The sequence below is a fragment of the Chanos chanos genome, chromosome 2 (assembly GCF_902362185.1).
Source record: "Chanos chanos chromosome 2, fChaCha1.1, whole genome shotgun sequence".
NCBI lineage: Eukaryota > Metazoa > Chordata > Actinopteri > Gonorynchiformes > Chanidae > Chanos > Chanos chanos.
In genome coordinates, this window is record NC_044496.1 from 19,479,468 (window position 1) to 19,502,098 (window position 22,631).

The 22,631-nt window shown below is 44.9% G+C and overlaps 1 protein-coding gene across 1 annotated transcript in view; it reads left to right on the plus strand.

Moving 5' to 3' along the window:
• The window catches only part of zfhx3b (zinc finger homeobox 3b), a 135,979-nt gene that overhangs the window by 30,354 nt on the left and 82,994 nt on the right, over positions 1–22,631 (plus strand). Inside the window, exon 2 of the mRNA XM_030794059.1 lies at positions 18,822–21,930. Coding sequence (XP_030649919.1) covers positions 18,858–21,930 — 3,073 coding nt within the window. The 5' untranslated portion in view covers positions 18,822–18,857. The remainder of the gene's footprint in view (positions 1–18,821; positions 21,931–22,631) is intronic.

Genomic DNA, 22,631 nt, shown 5'->3' on the forward strand with positions numbered 1-22,631 from the left:
GATTAGCATACCAGCAAATGAAAAGAACATTTTTGTAAGTAAAGTCGTCCGAGGACAGCGGTTCCTTGCTGGATCCATTCTCTCCACTGCACAGCTGTCTTGGCTCCCTGGACGGAGTAAAAGTGACCCCAAATCTGCAGCATCTGTTTTTAGGAAGAAGGACTTTGCTGAGACTAGATGCTTTGAGAGCAGGACAAGTTAGCTGTTGAAGACTAAGGTGCATCAAAACCACAGTCTGCTCTAAACTGCTTTAGCATACATCACAACAACCCCAACCTGAGTGAGATCTCTGCCTCTTTAAGCTGTTAGCTTTTCTAATAGATTCTTAAGCACTGGCTTTAGTGCATGTTAAACCAGGATTACCCAATCAATTATGGCCAGTACAAACAAGGATTACTTAAAACACTACATTTTTCTTGTTGAGAAGCTAAAAGCAGGGCAAACGAAGGGAGTGACGCTGCTGTTGATAAGATGCTGCAGAATTGGGGTTACATATACCCCAGGCACAGTGGGACAAGGGGGTGGGCAATCACTTCTGTTGCATCATGGGAGCCAGGTCAGTTGGGCAGTAGAGAATGTATCCTGTATTAGACAGTCTACCTCCAGACAGTTTTACTTGCAGAATGCTCTTTTCATCTGTAGCCTCTTAGAAACCCACCGACAACAATGAAGTGTTTCTGCACGTTGTAGGCGTTTTGAAGGGTTTTATTCTGTTTTGTGTCTTAAACATGTGAAGAGAAAAATGGGACATTCTCATGTATGAATTTTTGTTTTTCTCTGGTGTGCCTGTCTGTGTTTATCTGTAAGGTACATCACAGGTGACTGGTGTAAGACTTGTGGAGTATGTTAGATTTTTCTGGTAAAGGAGAACAGTAACAGCAGAGAGCTTCTTCTTGTGCATCCGGTCTTTTGGTAGAGAGAGCAAGGGAATGGAGTTTTCTGTGACCTTCCTGGAACCCGATCTAGTGGTTCTTTGTGTGCAGCCTCCCATCTGGCTGATCCACCCCCATCTCCAAAAATATACAAAGCCTGCCTAACACTGTGTCTGTTTACTTTTTTAATCTCAATTAGCAGCTTGAGCTCTGCTCCACAATGTGCAGCATGTATGGACACATACTTGCCAAACCAGATCCTTGTGTGTGTGTTTAATTGAACTCACCTTTCTGTGAACCATCACATACTCGGTACATGTTGTAAGCACATGATCATTGGAGCTCGCTTCTCAAAAGTCTTCAGGTACTGAGCCGCAGCACCCAATCTGTCTGACATGGCAGATACTAAATCTCTTTCAAAGAGGTCTTTTTTTTTTTTTTTTTTTAAACTCAGGCTTACAAGAGAGATTCTTCTTATTGAGTTGATGTGCAGGGCATTTGAAAGGGTCTGTGTGTCATCTTAACCTCAAGGAAAAGGGTCAGCTTCTCTTGAAAAGAACGCTTGGGGCAAGTTACAATCCTAGTAGATCTTTCACAGAAACCTCTCACCTTACCCATTTCTTAGCCAACTACTTTACTTTCAACCCTCTCGCTCCGTCACTAGAGCAAAAGCCCTCTCTGTCCAAACCCGGCCGTGTGTGTCAGGAAATTAAAGTACTTTAATCAGAGACCAATAAGAATAAGTTATTGATGGTGAAGCTGAACCAGACCTGTGTTTCAGTGGTGAAAAGGCTTGGGCCTTCGGTGTTGACACAAAGCACTAGCAGACAGGGTAGGTGTTCTGTTACTCCGTCTGGACTAAGAACTGCACGATGACATGCTATGCTTCCCAAATATACACAATGACATCAGCATTCATCTTGCCACCACATTTTAGTTTAGTCATAGGCTTAGTACTCTCACTAAAATAGACACCTTATATCTAATCACATTTTCTTAAATCTAAATATCGCCTAAAATTCTTCATTTAGGTAAGATCTTTATTTATACGCATTTCCATGTTATGCAACATTGTTTAACAGATGCAGAATAACTGAGGCTATTATAATCTTACAACTATGTTTGTACTTCACAGAGTAAGAATTCCAAATTTTCCCTTTCAACATTTCTTTTGTGCTCTGGAACAGAGTGCTAAGCCTAAAAAAGTTTTGAAAATGAAAGAAAAATCACAACAAAATTTAAAATGGGTGTGGATGAAAAAAGGCAAAACAAAAAATGTGACTCTGTTTGTACCCATTTTGAAATGAATCCTACTTAATTAAGAAGCAGTGAGAGTCCACAGATAGTTTTCCTTAATTAGCTTAAGCTGGCTGCTGTAACCAGATCCACTGCATTAATGACAACACAGGCCCTGTGAAAAGCATCATTGTTCTCCAGATAATTGTCCTTTTAGTTAACGCGGTGAGGGAAGGGCTCTCCTTGTTAGAGGAGCTGGCTGGGGCTGTCGACAGCCGGAGGCGGGGATGGGTCCCGAAGCTGGCACTGGCCCGGTGCCCGCCGTGACAAGCCCACTTGTGCCCTCTGCCGAAATCCCTTTGGCATGCAGTGGAATTAGCCTTCCCAGGGGTGGGGGTGGGCTGTTAATTATACACCCCTGAATCTTAATGAATGAAGAGGGATCAATAAAACAAGGCAGATGTATGCAAACAGCATGCTGATTATGCCGCCTAATGATGCTTCATGTTGCAGTCCAAGCAGACCTGGGAAGAGAGGTGAAAGGTGGAGTTGTAGAGAAAAACATGCAGCCTCTGTTGCATTCTTCACATGCAAGTTTTTTTAATTGAAAAAAAAAAAAATCAAAAGTTTATAATCAAACAGATCAGAATGAAAAGAGCTGTTCTCCAACCCCATTTTCCCATTTACAGCCGCCTGTTTTTAACCTGTGTCTTTGTTTTGAGTGCGTGTACATGAAAAATGGGTATTAGGGAGGAGACTATTGTATCATCAACAACAGAAATGTATGTTATGTTTGTCAAGAATGGGATTAGGTTTGGGCTTTGCTGTTGGAGGTGGAGGGGACAGAGAGGTTCACCTGTTTGGAGCTGTGCCTGCTTTCTGAGGTCTCCATTGTATTCAGCCAGCCGAAGCTGTTAGAAACCCTATACCTGCCTTTAAGCAGAAAGGGAGGGCAGCCAAGAAGTAACTGCTGCTTCACCCTGGCAGCCGCCAATGATGCTGTCTGCCTCCATTCATAGGGACAGAGAGAAAGAGGAGGCATGGGAGTGAATGTGAAGGGGGGGGGGGGGGGGGGGGGGGGTTGGGGGGGCAGTGGTTCTCCCATACCCAACCCTGGATCAGTTTTGGGAGGAATTTTTCCTGCTCTGTGTGAAGAGGTCTGCCAGGAATACAGACACTGTAATAACTATGATAGATAAAGCCAAACTCTGCACTTCCTCCAGCAGGACAGCTGGTGTTGGATGACAGTGTCAGATAGCTGGGCATTTCAGATTTGAATGCTGCTCCCTTCATGCATTGTGTCTGAGCAGCTCTTCACAAGAGCATAAAAAACTGGTTAAATGCACAATGTCCTCACCACTTGGAGGGTGACTGGAAAAAAGAGCCGAGCTGTGTGGCCTAAAGCTGGTGATGGAGTGTTTCACATGGTTGCAAGTGTGCTCAGAGACACAAGAAGATCAAGAAGAACGAAAACGTAACTGATAACAACACAGACATTTCAAACTAAACTGATAGAGAGATCGACTTTGTCTGAATATATTACTGTAATAAAAAATGGAAGTGTTTTCACTTTCTGTAATGCATTCCACATTTTATTGGGCTGTGTTTGAGCAGGCATGAGGATATGATTATACCCCCACACCTCCCACTATGAAACCGAAACCATAATCCACATACAGAGGGCAGGACTTTCCAAGGAGAGGCCAGGGAACAGGTGGTGACCCCCTGTGGTCTTGGAGTATATTATTGAACAGGGTGCAGCACCCCAATTGATTTATTGTATTGCCATAGACCGAGGTGGCTGGAGACCTCTGGTTGACCCAGGCTGGACGGAGCATCATAGTGACCCTCACCTTACTGGATGAGCTTTGACCTGATCCTTGATGAGGGACAGTTTGACCTACTGGACTTCTGTGCTCTTGTGAAGCCTAACATGTCCTCTCCCAGGCACCCTCTCAGTGTCACTGCGGATGATTTAGAGTCTCCCTGGCCATTTGAGCCTTGTGAGTTTTAGGCAGAATTCTGCCCTGACTCTAGACCCCAAAGCTGACCTAACAGTGATCGTTATGTCAGCCAGCCAGAGTAAGGATGAAAAAATGCAAATTAATCTTCTCCAAATGGCACCAAAAATGTTTCAAAATCAATACATCTCCAATAGCTTTCCTCACTTGAGCTTGATGTTCGAGTCCTAGAAACATAGTTGCAGCCTGGTAATGGTTAACCATTTAGATACATTAGCTAAATAACTTCTTTGTGGTATGAACGTAGATTTTCTTTCTTTTTCTCAATTTCCAGATCTACTACTGCTTCAACTACTACTCCTATTGCTGCCAGTCCTATTACTACCATCACTTCTTTTTTCTTTCATTTTGTATTAGCAAGGCCCTTCCTATCATCTATCTGACAGACAGACCCACAGGATCTACTGTTCTACGTTTAGCTGTCACTCCAGTTCCCTGATCAAGGGTCTGCAGACAAGCTGCAAGCGAGAGGAAAACACACTTTAAACAAGCAACATAAACATTAGCTTCTGCTTCACGTCTCTCTCTCTCTCTCTCTCTCCCCCCCTCCATTACCTATTACTTTTGTTTTATTTGTGCCTGTTTTAAGTGGCAGACTCCCGAGACTTTTATCAAAGCCTCTGTGGTAAAGGGGAGATGCTTGAATGTTCGAACAGCAGAATCTCACTTGTGATATCAATATCATATCCAAGCTCCTCCCCCTGCAGAAGAGCAACTCATTCCTCTGCACTTTTTTTTTATCATATTTAGCTATTCATTTTTGTCTGAAGAAGCAAAGAAAGGGATGATTGATTTGTAGGATTTATGAATTCAGTGTTTGAAGCTGAAGTTGAAGCTATAGTTTTCTTCAAAGCGAGATTTAAATGCCGTCACTTTTCCTTTGGAACGGGAATCTCCTATGACCTGGACCTGAAGCTCCATAGAGGCTGTATTTGCCAATGGGCTTTATCCAACCAACCTGGCCTTCAGGACTGTTCAGCTCACACCACAGGAAAAGAACAATCACAAGAACAAACATTGTCATCAGAGTCCTCCATTATCAGCCCTCTCTGCTCCCTCAGAGTCCTGTTGATGACACATCCTTTGAAATTATTTGCATGAATTACTAAGTTCTTGTCTGAATCTTAGTCTGGTAGCTTGGTGGTTTGCACCAAGAAGGAGGCATGTCAAAGGATGTCAATGGTTGTATGTTTGTTCAGCCACAAACAGCAGGATGTTTTACTAGTGTTCCAAACATACCTGCCCAGAGAGGAGAATGCACAACCACGCCCACCCTACGCCACCTCAGCGCTGTCACTAATTAGAGATAATAACATGTTTGTGGCAGGACTAACAGGTGTTGCCTATGCTCTCCTTTATTCAGAGAACATGCCTGTCTTTCTGTGTTATTCTCCCTTACCCTTCTTTCTCTACTTCTTTCTGTATTTTTCTTTACAGGGTAGTTTAGTCACCGAGAACAGTTCTCTAGAAGTTCTCTGGAAGACCTCTCTCAGATTGTGGTTTTCAGTGGTTTTAGAAAAATTTCATCAATACAAGAAGTGAGTACCTTTGGCACAAAAAATAAAATCAAATGTTAAGAAAGTCCAGTGCAAACAGGAACAGCCATCTGACAACAGCTTTTCTATAGAGATGTGGCTGTCTAGTTGCGGTTCATGCTACATTCATTTGTTCCTTGTTCATTGCCTCAGATTAAGCTGCAACACAGTCTTTGTCCTCCAATACAGGACAATGAATGTGACTCAAACCTACCACTGGGCAAGATAACACTCTGCCCCCCAAAAATGAGTGCACCTGGTGTCGTGGAGTCCACTCCAATTAGGGTTCCTCAGTAACAGGTCCTGAGCCAATTAGTCACACTCTCATCTTACATGGCCCCTCCCCTAGCATGGGGTATCTGTCAGTGATGGACACAGGGTGGAGCCTGCCTCAACAGTACACCACGGGGGGGGGAGGGGACGCCATGACACCTTTACTCTAGTCTCCCTACAGACATGTAAATGGAATCTTGTACGTTTTTTCTCTCTCCCTGTGAAAGGTGATATTTGCATAGCAGATTTCAAGGTAAAGCCTAACCCTTCCCAGTAATAATGTCATGTTCATTCAAAGACTAAGACTGTTTTGGAATCTATGTAAGCAGAGACATTTGTTTATCGTTCTGGTAACTATCAACCTGAACTTTCAGTGGGAACTAATTTGATAAGTCTCAGAAAAAAAATGCTGATCTGTTTCTGATTGCGTGTGTGTGTGTGTGTGTGTGTGTGTCTGCGTGTGTCTGCGTGCGTACGTTCGTACACTAAGCCATGTGGTCTCTTTCCCATGTCATTTGGGCATGCGTAAGCCTCTTGTACATGCCTTGTACAGTGGTACATTTGCCTGAGCAGAAACTCATTTCTCCGCCGGGGGATTTCATTCACAATTTGGCACTATATTTGGCTGCACTCCCTCACATCACACTCACACAGAAAAACACAAGCGTGCACAGTCACAGACGCAGCAGCTGTGTGCTCTGTCTAACATATTCTCTCATCGTATGGAGGATTCAGTTTAGCAGTTCCAGGGCTTGAGGTTAAGATTCAAAGTGCTTTGGTTGTGATCTTTTAGCTTGCTGTTTCCTTTAGCATGCAGATAGCACTCCCCCCGTAGCTAGAGCTTGTTTATCTTGTTCTTTGGCAAGCTCTCTCAATGTCAAAACAATGACATCATTAATTAAGCATGTATTAAATGCACTGTTTCAGGGCCCACTAGGCAGTGCTAATTCCACTGCTTCTGAGCAATGCACAAGCCCCTTTAGATTCCTCCAGGAATGTCCCATAGTTATTGGAATATAGACTTCAATATAGACTGAATGTAGAGAAGTCAAAACTTATGAGACTCTGAGCATATTTTTTTTTTGCAGTACCTTTTGCAATGGCTAGTGAAAACTTATCTGGACTGACATCAGCCTCTTTTCAGTCTGGCGTGTCTGTGGTATCCTGCCACTGAGGCCTCATGTCCATGTGTTGCAATAGTGACTGTGTGTGTTCTGGAGATAGGTAAACAGAGCAGAAAACCCAATTTACTCACTGTGTCTTGAACAATAAAAGAGAACTCCAGTCAACTTTAACAAAAAAAAGAAAAAAAAAAGAACCATACACACCCACATAAGGTAGTCTATGTGTGAGGTGTTTTTTTCACAATATTTGTGTCTACTGCCTCTCATACAGGGCACTGGGTTAGGCCAGGCCAAGCCTTTATTATTATTATTATTTTTTTTCATTTTACCCACCTGGCCATGGCCTTCAGTCGGCTCAAAAATGATGGACATGAGTTTATCCCTACTACTTCCTGCTGTGAATAGGTCCAGTCACTATCATAAGATGTGTCTTATATAAAGGGCCAGTGTGTTACTGAAACATGCCAAAGATAACTTAGTAGGCGTGATCTTGATTTGTCTGTACTTGATGTTTGTAGTTGTTGGCAAGTCCCTCAGGTCTGTGTTATATTGTACATTCTCTGGTCCATGCACAACTCCCTGGGTGACCATGGGTGATGCAGGAAGTGTGTGTGTGTGTATGTGTGTGTGTGTGAAAGGAGAGAAAGTACTCTCCATACATAACCCCTCAATCTCTCCTCACTGTCACGCTCTCAGAGAAACGCATCTTTCATTGGTTTTGAGCCCCTGATCTTGCAGATAATTATGCAGCAATGTAAATTACAGCAAGGCAGTATAGCGCCATGGCCCCTGCTGGACCTCCACATTCCCCTCTCACCACCCTCCACCCATCGTTGCAGCTCCCAGCTAAACAGAACAGAACAGCTACAGCTTAGCATGCCCCTCTGTCTGAGGCTGCCTGTGGAAAATCCTTAGCAGATGATGCTTATTCTTTCCTTCCCCCATCCTTTCTGTCCCTCTATTCTGCACTCCCAGCTCTGTACCCCCTGCCACTGTATGTGAAGTTCAGAGTGAAAACATCTTTGGTTAATATTTAACTGCCAGATCCTAGGCGAGTGGGTGGAGAGAGGAGCAGTGGGAAGCAGAGACTAATAGGCAGTCACATATACATTTGAACATAAGCGCACACACACACACACACACACACACATTCACTCAAACTCACACTGAGAAAATGTGTCTCTGTCCTCTGAGGAATGTGTTGGTTCTCATCCAGGCTCTGACCTATAGACTCTGCACTTACACGTGACTAAGATTCCTCAGTGCTATGGAAGACTTGAACGCTCCTTCTCCAAACATGCCTCTCTAAAGGCCCAAGTCAGGCTGTTATCTGTTCTTACTGAAACCCAGGACTCTGACAGCACCAAACTGCTTAACTTACATATATATGCACAACAAACAAACTGTTGGATATGTGAACAAAGCCAGAGGATGTGTGACTGACCAGACCGTGACTCCTCTTAAAATGGATGACAGTCACATCCTTCTCTCTCTCTCTCTCTAACTCTCTCTCTCTCCCTCACTATCTCACAACTTGCTCCTTGGTCTTCCTTGGTTCTCTCTGGTTAGCTGGGTCATTGTGCTCAGTCAGCAGCCCAGCTGGGAGCCAGATGTGTGCAGCATGTCATTCGGTGCTGTGAGGCAGAAGATAAGAGCAGCACAACTCGGCTGGGTCTCTGGTCTGCTCTGCAGCGGTTCAACTAGATGTTGCGGTCGGTGCGATCTGAACTTTGACAGCCTGTGTCATGCTTAATGCCTCACTTCCCAAATACAGCTCAGTGGGGCTGATTTATATCTAACAGGTGCTCCAGTGAGCAGGCAGTGCAAGGCTTGGATCAGACTGCAAAAGGGGGACGGCATGTGGCCATTTCATTATAGCAGGGGAGCCAAGAGGAACAAGGGGCTCAGTGTGTGTAGAGACTGTAGTTTCTCAAACAGCACCCCATAGCAGAAATGCCTGTCATCTCTGACGCCTAGACCACTGCTTAGGAAGAGGAGGAGGAGGAGGAGGAGAGGAAACTCAAAAAACAATCGCCACGCTTCTTAGAACATCAGACCGTTTTTTGTTTTTTTTTCCTCTCTTCCTCCTTCTAGTCTTCCCTCTTTCTCTCTTGTGAACACATAGAATATCAGGATCTCTGAACGTATTTCCAGCCCATGCCTCATTCAGCACACAGTGTCTTAAGTTCTGGCAGCACCACAATGCCGGGATTGTCTGAGAATGTTGACTTGCCAACTACTTTGATGGTCTTATGTTAGCGATATGGTGTCAGTTTTCCCCCTACTGCCCAATTGAGCCCTGTGGTGCCCCTTGTGCCTGCTTGTTTGTCTCTCTTTTGCTGTCCATCTCAGATCAACAGGCTTAAAGTAGTCTCCTTTCTTCCGTCAACATTTATGTCTTTCGGCTCTTCACGACTCTTAAATCTTTCTCTGTCTCTCTGTTTCCCCCAGTGTGGCTTTCCTAATATGCCTCAACACACTTGTAAGGCTGGATGCAGAGATGGAAATGACCTTTGAAGTTCTCTGCTCCCCACATCCAGAGCTTGGGCATCTTTCAGCATTGCCCTCCAGGCCACCTTGTTGCACACTTAACAACTTGTTTTCTCTTTGTGTTTTTCTACCTTCTTCCTCTGTTGACAGTTTTTCATTGCAGCTCTGCTCTGAAGGAATGCAGTCCACCTCACTCAAGTTTGCTTTGGCATATGCCCTTGTAAATTGAAAGGCAGGTTCTACACCCTTTGCAAAGCTATGTATACCTTTAGGCTGAATTGAATTGATTTATTAGTGACATATCCAAAGTAACATGATGATATTTATGAGGAAGTGCCATCATGTGGTGTATGGCTACAGCATCTCCTAAAATACAGGAGTCTATCAACCTAGCCATGAAGAAAACATTAAGGGCAGTTTTATATTTGTCATCAAAAATGATTGAAGGATGGATGTGGCCAGTGTCATTACAGCGGTCAGTTTTGTTTATGTTCACATTGAAAATGAGCCTGGTTAGCTGCATAGCTTGCTGTAAAAATAGATTGTCAGTAAGTGTGAGCACGGGTACCTAATTGGGGATGTGCTCCACTGTTGTACGAGAATAGCTGGGCATTAAGAGTTAGTGCCATCAGCAGGAATCCCTTTAATTCTCACTGGCAGTCCTGCTAACTCCTACTTCTGGGTTACCCTTTAAAAAGCAGCAGCCCACAAAAAGCACTGTGTATGGACCTGCTCTCTTTTTTTTGTTGTTTTGTTTTGTGTTTTTTTTTTTTCTTTAACTGAACTCAGAACATTCACAGCAAAATATTTCACGTTTGCTTCCCGCTTTTTATACACAGGACACATTATTCCCTTTACTTTATTAACGCTCCATAATTCTTTAAAGGGGGAAAGCAGCAGAGAGCAGTTCTCCCTTGAGGTTTATTGTTTAAAGCAAGCGCAACTCTTTCCCAGGATAAGGGCTTCAACTAAGCAGAGAGGAATTCAGGCCAGGGCTCATAAAAGAAGTATTTGTGTACCAGAAAGATTTTCGCTTTTTCTTTCCAAATCTTTGTCATTAATGACTTTAGCAAATGTGTAGCGGAGAGTGAATGGAGAGGCTGCACAGGGTCTTCAAAGGAACCCTATAATTATTTATCCAGGATATCCAGCTTTAGAATTAGAGAGTGGGTCACCATTGGCTTTCATGCTTTTTCAGCAAAGAAATCATTTCCACAGAATGGTTTCATTGGGACACCTTCTAATCCCTTTTCTGTATGTGTGTGTGTGTGTGTGTGTGTGTGTCTGTGTGTGTGTCTGTGTGTGTGTATGTCCGTGTGTCTGTCTGAACAAACTTGTTTGTGGATTTAATTTATCTATGTGTCTGTGTGTGCTTTAACCTCTCTGTCTGCATCCAGGACATGCACAGAGATTGTAGATGACTATTCCTTGCACCTCATTCTCGACACGTTACATCACAACACTTTCCATGTCTCAGTTCTCAACCTGGGCAGCTGTCAGCCACTTTACTCAGGTTTCCTGGTCATTCTGCGTTCACATGCCATCTAAAGCGGATCTTATCACTCTCCTCAGGTTTAAACGCTTAACAAAACACCAAGCTTCACCGTGTCTCTTTTGCCTGGCAGGCTCCCACCCCCCCAGTGGCCTGACTTTAAACCTTGCAACCCCAAACCCTCCCACTGTACTGACTTAACACCTCAGTGCCACTCTACTGGCTGTAGCCCTATAGCCTCATTGTCACAGGATTAATAAGATGTTGTCTGTGCACACCACTCTGGATGAGGTCAGCCTTTAAACTTGTTCTTTCTTGTGTTATGAGTTCCCATACCTACCACTATATTTGTGTGCATGTGAGAGAAATTGTGAGTAAACGCCTCCGGGCTTGAGAAAGAGTGCCTGTTTCTTTAAGAACACTCTTCTATGGGTGTTCAGCTAATTCCAGGTGCTGTGAAACACTCTTGTTTTACCAGGTGCAGGACTGGATCATTACTGAGGTATTTGTTTTCCAGATTACTTAAAAAGGCCAGGGATTAAAGGCAGGTTATCCCTGCTCCATTCAGACTGTCAACCCATGATCCCTGTGTGAGGCCTGAGTGTCCTGACTATGTCTGTCCTGGCTCTTGACACTGTTAGCAATCTGTCACGGTATAACTCAGAATAACTTTCCATGGCCCCTCTGACAGGGGTGCAAACTCTCTCAGCAGACCTATACTGAGATTAGTCTCGCCATAGCCTCTAATAGTAGCAGTGTTTGACTTAATGACTAATCTGCACTGGCTACTCAGGATAGGAGAGGGTTGGAAAGGAATGGGAGGAGACACATGGGATGCAGTGGTCAGGTTTAACCACTGTCACCATGTGGAAGACAGCTGAAGTCCTCACCGAAACATTTACGCGGAGCCTAGCGATTATGATAATAAACTGTTTTATCATCGGCCTTGCAATCAATAGTGCGGCTTCTTAAGGTTTAATATTTCAATGGCATTGATCATCTTAACAACCGTGTTTGTGGTTGGCTTGCCTTAACTGCAGGCTAGCTGGAAGGAGAGAAAAGAAGAAATGAGGGAGTGAAGTGAGGTTAGTGATGGAGTGAGGTTGAGTAAGGTTTAAAATGGTAAAGGGAGTGAGAGAGTGGGTAGTCTGTATGAGCAGAACCAAATTCATCATGTCTATCTGACCACATCGGCCCATAGTGTTTAAATGTACAGAACAGTTGAAGTAAATCTCAGTATTCTTTCTTTGGGTCCCAGTATGTATATTTCTTTTTATACAGGCAGAGGGTGAATCCAAAGTTCTGTAGTTTGCAGCTTTCACTTCTCTCTGTCTGTCTCTCTTTCTCTCACGCTCTCTTTCTCTGTCTCCCAGGAGAGAGAAACAGGGGGGCGCTTCCTTGTGCTATTAATAGAGAGTTTGTTAATTAATGAAAATGAAAGCCGTTGGGCCTGGCTTTGACTTTGACGGCTATGGCATAACTTCCCCCTGACCTTTCACTGGAAATGGCAGAGATATGAGTGATTGTAGGTTTTCTGAGACATACTGGTCTCCTGGATAATTTTGTGTGTGCACCACCCTCTCAGAATCATCTGAGTCATAAGTAAATACATGAACGGGTTTCTTTGTGTCCTATTCATCTTTAAGTTTATTCATTAGGGCTAATCCTTTGAACATGCTTTGGGTGTGCTCACTGACAATTGCTGTGCAGGTGTTACTACCATATGACAGATCACTTTATATAAAACATACAAGCCTGAAAGAAGGTCAGTACCTATTTTGGGGGTGGGCTGACAAAGAAAGACGGAGACACATTTACACGCACACACACACACACACACACACACACACACACACACACACACACACACACACAAACACACACTTGCAGATATATACAGTCTGATACACAGTCTCATACACCAGTCTGGCACATGCTGTGCATACTCTGTGTGCTTAATAGAACTATTTTTATTTTTATTTTTATTATTTTATTTATTTATTTATTTTAGATTTAGTGTTATGAGCATGATTGCCCATGTCTGATTATACATCAATAACTTTATCCTTGGGATAATTTATGCATTACCAAACAGAAGGCTTTATCCAAACAAACCACTAGGGACAGAGCAGGGAAATAATAAAGTATTACAATGCAGTTAGGTTTGTTAAGAGAGTGAGCCGTTAAAAAAAATAAAAAAAATAGCTAGCGGCGGCTGTAACAAGTTATTTTTATAGTTCTAAAAAACTGTCTTCTCCTTTTCATTTTTAACCCAACACTTTTGCAGAAACATTTGTTTTCCTCAATATTCATAAGACCAAGGTCACTTTGGGTTTTTAGAATGTAATTGCTTTGATTTTTTTTTTTTTTAAAGAAAGAGTGGCTTTTGGGCAAATGAAATCGCTTAGCAAATACAACACAGAGCTCTGAATCTCTAACAGTATGCATTTTTAATGGGGATGTGTTCACTGTGGTATTTTTTTTGTGGGCTGAGTGAGATGATATGAAGGTGCTCTCATCTGTACTCCCAGTCTGCTCCACTAGCCCCCCATGCTGGCTGCTAATTGGCAGGAGACTGGGAGCTTCCTGCTGTGTGTTCACTGCTTCCCCTCATTTTGCCACCCCACCAGCTCTTTCACCAGCTTTCCCTAGAATTGAGTAATTAACCCACAGCTAATTAACTACTTCTAATTACACCACAGAGCTGTTTCTATCGCACTCTCCAAAAGTGAGGAGACACTTTGCTGCCACGTGCTATTCCCCTTGGCTGGCTTTGAACCTTCTTCAGCTCTCGCTGGTTAAATTAGCCCCCTCTCCTGTTATCAACTGGCTAACGTGGTAACACAGGCCTTTCCATTGAGGATTTTATTACAAATAATTTGAATGATCTTTTTTCCTTTTGGTTTTGGTTGCATTTCACTGTCACTGATTATGTTTCTTGTTCTTATGATATTATTCAAGAGCAAGAATCACCGCTACGTTCAGCACAATAACAAAGGAAGCCATTGATACCTCTATCAATTTTTTTTTGTATTTGAACATGAGAATAATTAGTAATGAATGACTTCGCAGATGGTTTACTGTTATATAAGGACAAGAGCAGAGAAACTCATAAAATCAAAAATGAATCAGAGTGACACTCATTTTTACATTAAAATACAGACTGTAGGAAATGTAGTGTAGAACGGCCTTCTCAGAACTGGCTTAATACTGTAGGTGGAATACTGGTGACGTGACAGCAGTAGCAGAATGTCTGAGATAGCTATGCTGTCTCATCCCTAATGTACTCCTAGGCACGCTACACTGACTCCCTCCCTTTCGCCACACTCCCCACCTCCTCCCAACCTCAGTCTTGTCACAGCCGCTGCTATTTCTGTTGCACAGACTGATAGCTAGAACTGAAGATCATTGATTTTACGGGAAGCCATGTTTACAGCCTGAGTGCCATCGACCTGAGGTGACTTTTTGCCTCCTGAAGTAGCAGCAGCACTGGAGCGTCCCTGTGTCTACATTAAACAATCAGGAGGTGGAGGAGGAAGAGGAGGAGGAATTTATTGTGTTTGGACGCAGATATTGTTTATTTCTCATATTAACGAACTTCAGTTTGCGATCGGATCTGGGACTGAATGTGCTGAACCGTAAAAGGGTTTTCAAATTCTCTGTCACTAAGGCGAGTATAAATAATTTCACAATGAGATAGGTTTTAATAATTTGTTAGGAAATATGTCTCTGTAAGGTTTGAGGAGTTAGGGGTCATATACCTAAGGGGTTAGTTGTAGCACGTGCTTATGAAGGTGGAATGTGTGATCATAAGGAGAGGAGGAGTGAAGGAGCCAGACTGATTACACGACCCTGAACTTAGCATGTCAGCGTCTGAGTAACTACTGGAGATTAAAGCAACCAGAAGGCCTTGTTGGGCATTAGAATGGACTTAAGGTAAAGACTGAGACATCTCCATGCATATATCTGTGATTAATTGGGCTAAGCCTGAGAGATGAAGCCCCCTTGCTCAGCCTGAGGAGTACAATGCGCTGTCCATCAATGAACACGTCCCTCGTGCAACATCAAAGGCCCTCCCTGCTTTATCAATAGGAACCCTTCCTTCCCACATCTTCCTGTAACTTGCTTAGCATTTACTCCATTGATTTTTCAATAAGCGCCCTAACCCTGCGGTGGCCAGGCTCTGCGATGGCTGAATTTCACAGACTTAGAGAGACCACCCTACTACAGATCAGTGGGAGGTGTTGCTGAGGCCTTTCTCTGATAGCGAGATGGAGTAAAGAAAGAAAGGAGGGGGTGCTTTTTTTTGGGGAGAACCCACAGGGCAGACGGGGTGTTGGGGTTGAGAGTCAGGGGCACACCCTGTGGGGGTTCTCAGCTGGGGCTGAGCGAGAGTTAATTCCCCAGGAGACTATGGAGAGCGCGGGGCCTCTGGAGGCCTGGCCTCCAGGCAGGTGATTGTGCATGCTTATAATCAGATGGGTCCTTAGCCTTTAATTCCCCTCTCGCTCAGCCGGTAAATCCCACCTAATGAAAGGGCCCATAAATAAAAACTTATCTCATTTTCCATCCCCACCAAATGACAACCAGACCCACTCTCTGACAGCGTTCATTAGGTACAGGGCTTTTTTAATAGGCAAAACCTTATCAGCTTTGTTAGGATGGGGGAGGAGGGAGTGTTTTCTGTTTCACTAATTCAAGTAGAAGAAAGAATCATGCACATTTAAGAGTACATCCTATGAGTTCAGTCGAGCTTCTCCATCTTTCCTGTTTGGTCTCTTGCGGTGTGGAAAAGACCTTTTTGACATCTTTTTGAGTTCAGAGAGAGAGAGAGAGAGAGAGAGAGAGGGAGTGAGAGAGAGAGAGGGAGAGAGAGAGAGAGTGTACGTACAGATTTAACTATCCTATCACACAAAGTATTGAGCACCATATGGGCCTGAATATGAGCTGTGTTTTCTTTTAAGATGAAGAATAGGTTTAAAAGTGTGTTGTTCGCTTCGAGAAACGGTGCGGCCATTTTGGTGCCTCTTATCTAAAGAGATTGTGCAGAGTGCTCTGTTCTTGAGTGTGGGACATGTTCTCAGCTCAAGCTGAGGAATTCTGCCTTTTCTTCCCCTTGATTGGTTCATATTGTCAGCTCAAGATTATTTTGGTTGTGTGAAACGCTGACCTACCTGCGTACAGTTTGTTCAGACAAAATTCTGTTCAAGCATCACTGGCTATTTAAATCCGGAAATTACTGTATGCAATAGATGCCACACAATAGGCCAAGGAGAAAAAAAGTAAACTGTGTACAGAAACATGATAGTGACCATACTCTGACTTTATTGTAATTCATGAACTGATTTTCTGGTCAGTTGATATAGTACAGTGTGAGCAGGAATAAAATGCACGTACTTCCCGTGACTGGACAAGCGTCTCAGCGTCTGTCTGGGTCCTCATTAGTGCCTCTGAGAGATTAAAGCTTCCCCTGTTTTAAACAGGTGTCACTTAGCAAACAGACCTCCAACGGACAAACAGCATTATATCTGCCCGCCCATCTGCGACTTGCCGACTCCAGACAATCCTATTGCACATCAGTAACCACTGTAGGTTATTGAATTAGACTATCTAGATTTTAAAGGGCAATCCTGTTTTCTGTAAGCAGTTGGCGCAGAAAGCTACCCCACAGTATCAGACCCTATTACTACCGAATTACTTAAATTGCTTTGCACATCTAATGAAATGCATATATGGAAAATTTCAAGATTGACAATGCATAAGATGTGACTCTTAATGACTAGATGTCATGTAGAGTAAGTGGATAGGATGAACACTGACACTGGAATCTCAATGTGAGTGAAGTAGGAACAGATAACTGGAAAAGTGTGTTGGGTTTATATGCTCAGGTATGACGTCCACGTGTTTCTTATTATTGATTAATGCACTTCAAATGCTCTGCAGTTACCTCAAAAGTAGTATTAATCCAAGTTCTTCAGAATTCCACTTTTTTCCACAAAATCTGCATTCTTGTCTCATTTTCATCTCTTTTTCTAATAAACTATACTGTCAAAATGAGTTCAAAGAGTTATTGCTCATATAACAGTTGGCCCATACAACACAATTTTGCCTTTGCTGTGTGGATTCAGTTATCCATCTCAAAATATTTTATTTTCACCTTTGCAAGAACAACTCATAAAAATGGATGACTTCAGTGCATTAAATATTTTGTTAGAAATATTTAGAAATGTATTAGAATTAATTTAACTTTGTTAAAAGATAGGTACATTTTTGTGGAACAGAGACACTTTAATGCGCAAATATTTTGATGTGGTATATGTTTGCACATACTAAGAACCAAAGCCATTGTTTCACTGCTTCAAGTGCATATGAGGGGATTGTGATGGGGGTGGTGGGGGTTGTGATGATGGTGGGGGATGGTTGGGGGGGGGGGGGGGGTAAATTTTCATCAGACATTCATGAAGAGGGAGGCAGACATTATCAATCTCCCCAGCCGAGCTTTCTCGTGTTAATATGTTGAGGGGGGTGGTGGCAGCAGACACAGTGTCTGATCACTGCCGAAATTTGCATCCCTAAGTAAATAAGTAAATAAATCAAGTGGAGGCAGCCAATGTGCTAATCAGGCAGGACATGGCGGTTAGCACGCTGCCGGGAAACTTTGCTCATGTAATATTCAGCATTGGAGGGTGAAAGGGCAGGCCAGAGTTATTGGTTTCAGCCCAGTCGCCCTCTTTAATCAATGCTGCTTGCATCCCTTTAATAAAATTATTAGCTCAGCAGTATCTCTCGCTATCATTTTATCTCCTTGCTGCTCTAAATTGCTGCTTGCACCGGGCCTCTCCAGTGCTCGGGGCACTGCTAGCCCCTGAAAGTGCAGCTCCCATTTATTATTTCAGAGGCGGAGGATTGCTGGAGTGTTTGAAACCAGGCTGACCGTGGAGGTTATTGGATGCCAAATCTAAACACAGCTGCATTTCAGTCTCAGCCCAGCTGGTGTATTTTTGGGCTGCAGATTTATTGCCTTTTTTTTTCCCTGCTCTGTACTTGTACGTTTTGTATACGCACGGGCATACAAATAATTACCGGAAAAGCGTACACCATCAATGTGAGTGGGCCTGACAAGGTCATTCCTAAAGCTGTATATATTGTATGTGTGATCTCTCTGATATGGATGTTCTAAAACAGTGTCACTTATATATTCAGTAACCCTCATCTTTTTTTCTTCAGTCTGAAAAAATATCATGTGTTGATGGCTGGTTTCTCTGTGTCTAATTAGTGCACAATAGAGCTTCTTTTTCCATTAAATTATTCTGTTACTCTGTTTCTCTGACTGAACGTTAATTAAAAACGGATGTATGCAGGATTTGGAACATGTTAGACTTTTGGTGCTGTTTGGAAGGTGAAGATAAAAGATGGTAACTTGCTGATATGACAGGAAGAGCCATCTTAGATGGCTTATTAGTGCCTATCTGAGGTATTGTGTTTAAGTATCTAATCTAACCTAATGAGCACTCTGTCATTCTCCCCATTAGATCTCTCTGCTCTCATTTGAAATGTGCTATATATTACACTCTCTCTTTGCTTTTCTGTACATAGCTTTTCAGTTTTATCAGGCTTATTTGTGCTTCTCACTTTATGTTTAGCGTTAGAGCCATAGAAGCTAGTTTGAACAGAACAACAGGATGGACACTTGAAAGGGCTCTTTCTAGTATCATTCACTGTGAGTACTCCAGCTATCATCTGTGTTCTGACCTTTTCTCTTTTCTCCCTCTTCTCAGGCCTCGATGCGATGAACGCCTCATGTAGGCATCAGCATGGAAAGCTGTGAGTCTCCCGTGGTTTCTGGGACAGACGATGGGCTCGGCTCCTCCGCCACCTCTCAGCAGCAGCAGCACCCTCCGCAGCCCTGGAACGATCACTCTAACTCACAGGTCCTTCCCAGCAGCCAGTCCCCTTCCCTGGAGCCCCTGTCTCTCACCGCACCCTTCCCAGCCCAACTCCAGGCACCACTCCGCGAAGCTGTAAGAGAGCAGCAGCAGCAGCAAATACGGACACCACCCCAGGCCCCTAGCGACAGCACCCCCAGTGGTCAGCTGCACCCCAGAAGAGAGGGGCTGGAGGAGGAGGAGCAAGAGGGTGTGAGTTGTGGTGAAGAGGACGAAGATTTGGAGGACTTGGACGAAATGGAGATTGACAACTGTTTCCCGAGTCTACAGCCGTTCCCTGGTGTGCCCATAGCATCAGGAGGAGGTGGCATGCCCACACTCATGCGCCAGCAACCCACACACCGGAGTGGTGCTGCAGAGAGTGGGAGTGAGGAAGGAGAGGAGGAAGAAGAGGAGAACAGTGATGTGGAGAACCTAGCTGGAGAGATAGTCTACCAGCCTGATGGCTCAGCTTACATTGTGGAGAGCCTCAGCCAGCTGATCCAAAGTGATGGAGGCGCAGGGTCTGGCCTGCTCCCCACAAACTCTCTCCCCAATGCGGGGAAGCCGGGGGAACCTGCTGGAACCTCTTCTTCGGTGTACCCTCAAATCATCAACACGTTCCACATAGCCTCATCTTTTGGGAAGTGGTTTGGCTCCTCAGACCAAGGTTTCTCCAATACCTCAACCCTGGCAGGCCTCAGTCCTGTCCTGCACAGTTTCCGCGTCTTTGATGTGCGGCACAAAAGCAACAAGGATTACCTGAACAGCGACGGGTCTGCCAAGAAGTCCTGTGTATCCAAAGATGTTCCCAACAACGTGGATTTCTCCAAATTTGACGGGCTAGCGCTTTATGGCAAAGGCAAGCCCATTCTCATGTGTTTCCTCTGCAAGCTGTCCTTTGGCTATGCGCGTTCTTTTGCCACTCATGCTGTCCATGACCATCGCATGACCCTGTGTGAAGATGAGCGCCGGCTTTTGGGCCACAAGCATGCTTCGGCCATCATCCAGGGCATCGGAAAAGACAAGGAGCCGCTTATCAGCTTCCTGGAACCAAAAAACAAGAGCTCTCCTCCACCCCCTACCCTGGTGCCCATGAACTCGGGTCAAAGCTTCTATGGAACATTCAGTGGTGTCCATTTAGAGTCAGGAAGCAGCAGCGGAGGAGGTGAGGTTCTGCTCAACAAAGACTCAGATTCGAGTCTCCAGCAGCAAGCTCCATTGGGCTCCCTCCTCACTCTGGGGAGTCGAGCTAGCCCCAAACCATCTTCTCATACCTCAACCCCAGGCCCTGCCAAAGACTCCAACACCCTGCCCAAGCTGCAGGGAGGGAGAACAGAGGGGCCTGTTGGGAAAGAGGGCACTCTCAGAGGGGAGGATGGCGAAGCGGAGTCCTGTGAAAGCAAAGCTCTCTTGCCCAGTGAGGAGATAGGGTCAGAGGAAGAGGAAGAACTCTTGCTAGAAGAAGAGGAGGATGAGATGGGGGATGAAGGCACTTCAGTGGCCTGTGGTGGTAGTAGTAGCAGCAGACAAGTGGGGGAACTGGCTATCTCAAACCAAAGCATTTCCAAATCTCCTTTATTAATGCCTAGTAGCACTCTCCAGCCTCCCACCTGTCCTTCTGCAGCCAGCCCTACACTTAACAGCAAAACCCCAGCTTCCATGTCCTCTTCCTCTGTCAGGGGGTCGGAAGAGGGGATGGCTGCAGAGGGTGGGGGGAGGACCTCTGAGCTCCCTCTGAGCTTTAACTGCCAGGGGCCCTCTGTCCCCGTGGCTATGGCGGCAGCTGCCGGTAGAGGGGGTGAGGAGGATGGAGCTGCATGCTCCTCCACGGGCAATTCCTCCCCTCTGGTCTCCCATGCCGCCGCTGATGAAAGTGCCAATCGAGAGAGTGCCACAGCTCCTGAACCAAATGATTGCCCAGCAGAGGGAGACGAGGACAATGGAGCTCTCCTGCATCACCACCACCTTCACCACCATCACCACCACCTGCATCCTTCACCCCATGCCCACGCCCATCCGCATGCACACCACACGGCATCCTGTGATATCGCAGGTGTGGGTGAGTGCTCTCAGAACCACGGGGTTGGAGGCAGTGGAGGAAGTGGGGTGGAATGCCCTAAATGTGATACTGTCCTGGGGTCTTCACGGTCACTGGGTGGCCACATGACCATGATGCACTCACGCAACTCGTGTAAGACACTGAAGTGTCCTAAGTGCAACTGGCACTACAAATACCAGCAGACCCTTGAAGCCCACATGAAGGAGAAGCACCCTGACTCTGGGGGCTCCTGTGTGTACTGCAGCAGTGGGCAGAGTCACCCTCGTCTTGCCCGTGGTGAGAGCTACACCTGTGGCTATAAGCCATTCCGCTGCGAGGTCTGCAACTACTCCACCACTACGAAGGGTAACCTCAGTATCCACATGCAGTCAGACAAACACCTCAACAACATGCAGACACTCCAAAATGGAGGTTCCATAGCTGGAGCAGGTGAACAGGTGTTTGGGCACGCACCTGGTGGAGTGGTAGCTGTTCCCTCAGCCACACAGGCAAGTAGCCACCATCCTCCCCACCACCATCACCCAGCGCAGTCCTCTGCCCACATGGCAGGACCTTGCGGTGCCCCCTCGCCTACCAAGCCAAAAAGCAAGCCCACATGGCGCTGCGAGGTATGTGACTACGAGACCAATGTGGCTCGCAACTTGCGGATCCACATGACCAGTGAGAAGCACATGCACAACATGATGCTGCTCCAGCAGAATGTGACACAAATGCAGCACGGTCGCCTGGGCCTGGGGGCTATGCCCTCACCCTCAGAGGCCGAGCTTTACCAGTACTACCTGACCCAGAACATGAGCCTGCCCCCAGGCCTGAAGATGGACCCTACTGGAGCTGATGCTCAGTTCTTGCTTGGAGGCTTCCCCCTGGACCCCAAAATGGCTGCCCTTGCGCCAGCGTTAGGTGAGTTGATTGAACTGATAAAACATAGCACTGCTTAGCACCCTCAGCTGCCATTCATTATTAAATAAAAACCCATACTGCATGTCCACATGGATAGTTTAGGGTCTTTATTACTACTGCCAGATGTTTATTTATGAGTCACCCTATTTGCCTATATGAAAAAATAGAGGGGAAATACATATGCCTCAGAATCCTGCCAGGCAAAGGTTCACTTCCTCATTTATTTGCCGTGTGACAGTTATTCTTGTCTTTCTGTGTTTTGAAGCCACAGTGGCAGTTTGAATAGTGTGTTCCATGATAAATGCATTACGGAAGGGGTTACCATCACTCTCTCTGTCTCTTTCTCTCTCTCTCTGCTCTGTAGGTACACCTGGCTCATTGAACCCCATCCACATGTTACTCAGTAAGCAACAGTAAAAGTGTGCATGTGTCTGAGAGAGAGAGACAGAGGGAAAGAGAGGAAAATACCGAAATATGTAGGAAATGCATAGAAATACACAGAAAAGCATGTCTGAACAATGTCAGGCAAGAATGGAGAGGAGAAAAAATCAGGGTCATTGAACTTGGTATCACAGGGGACCTCAATTTCTGAGAGCTGCGCAGTTCAGCCTTGAATGTATAAGATTTGCTCTATAGGGCATACAGGTTTCCTCTTGTGGCATTTCTTTGTTCACGTAGCTACGTCATTGTACAGTACAGTG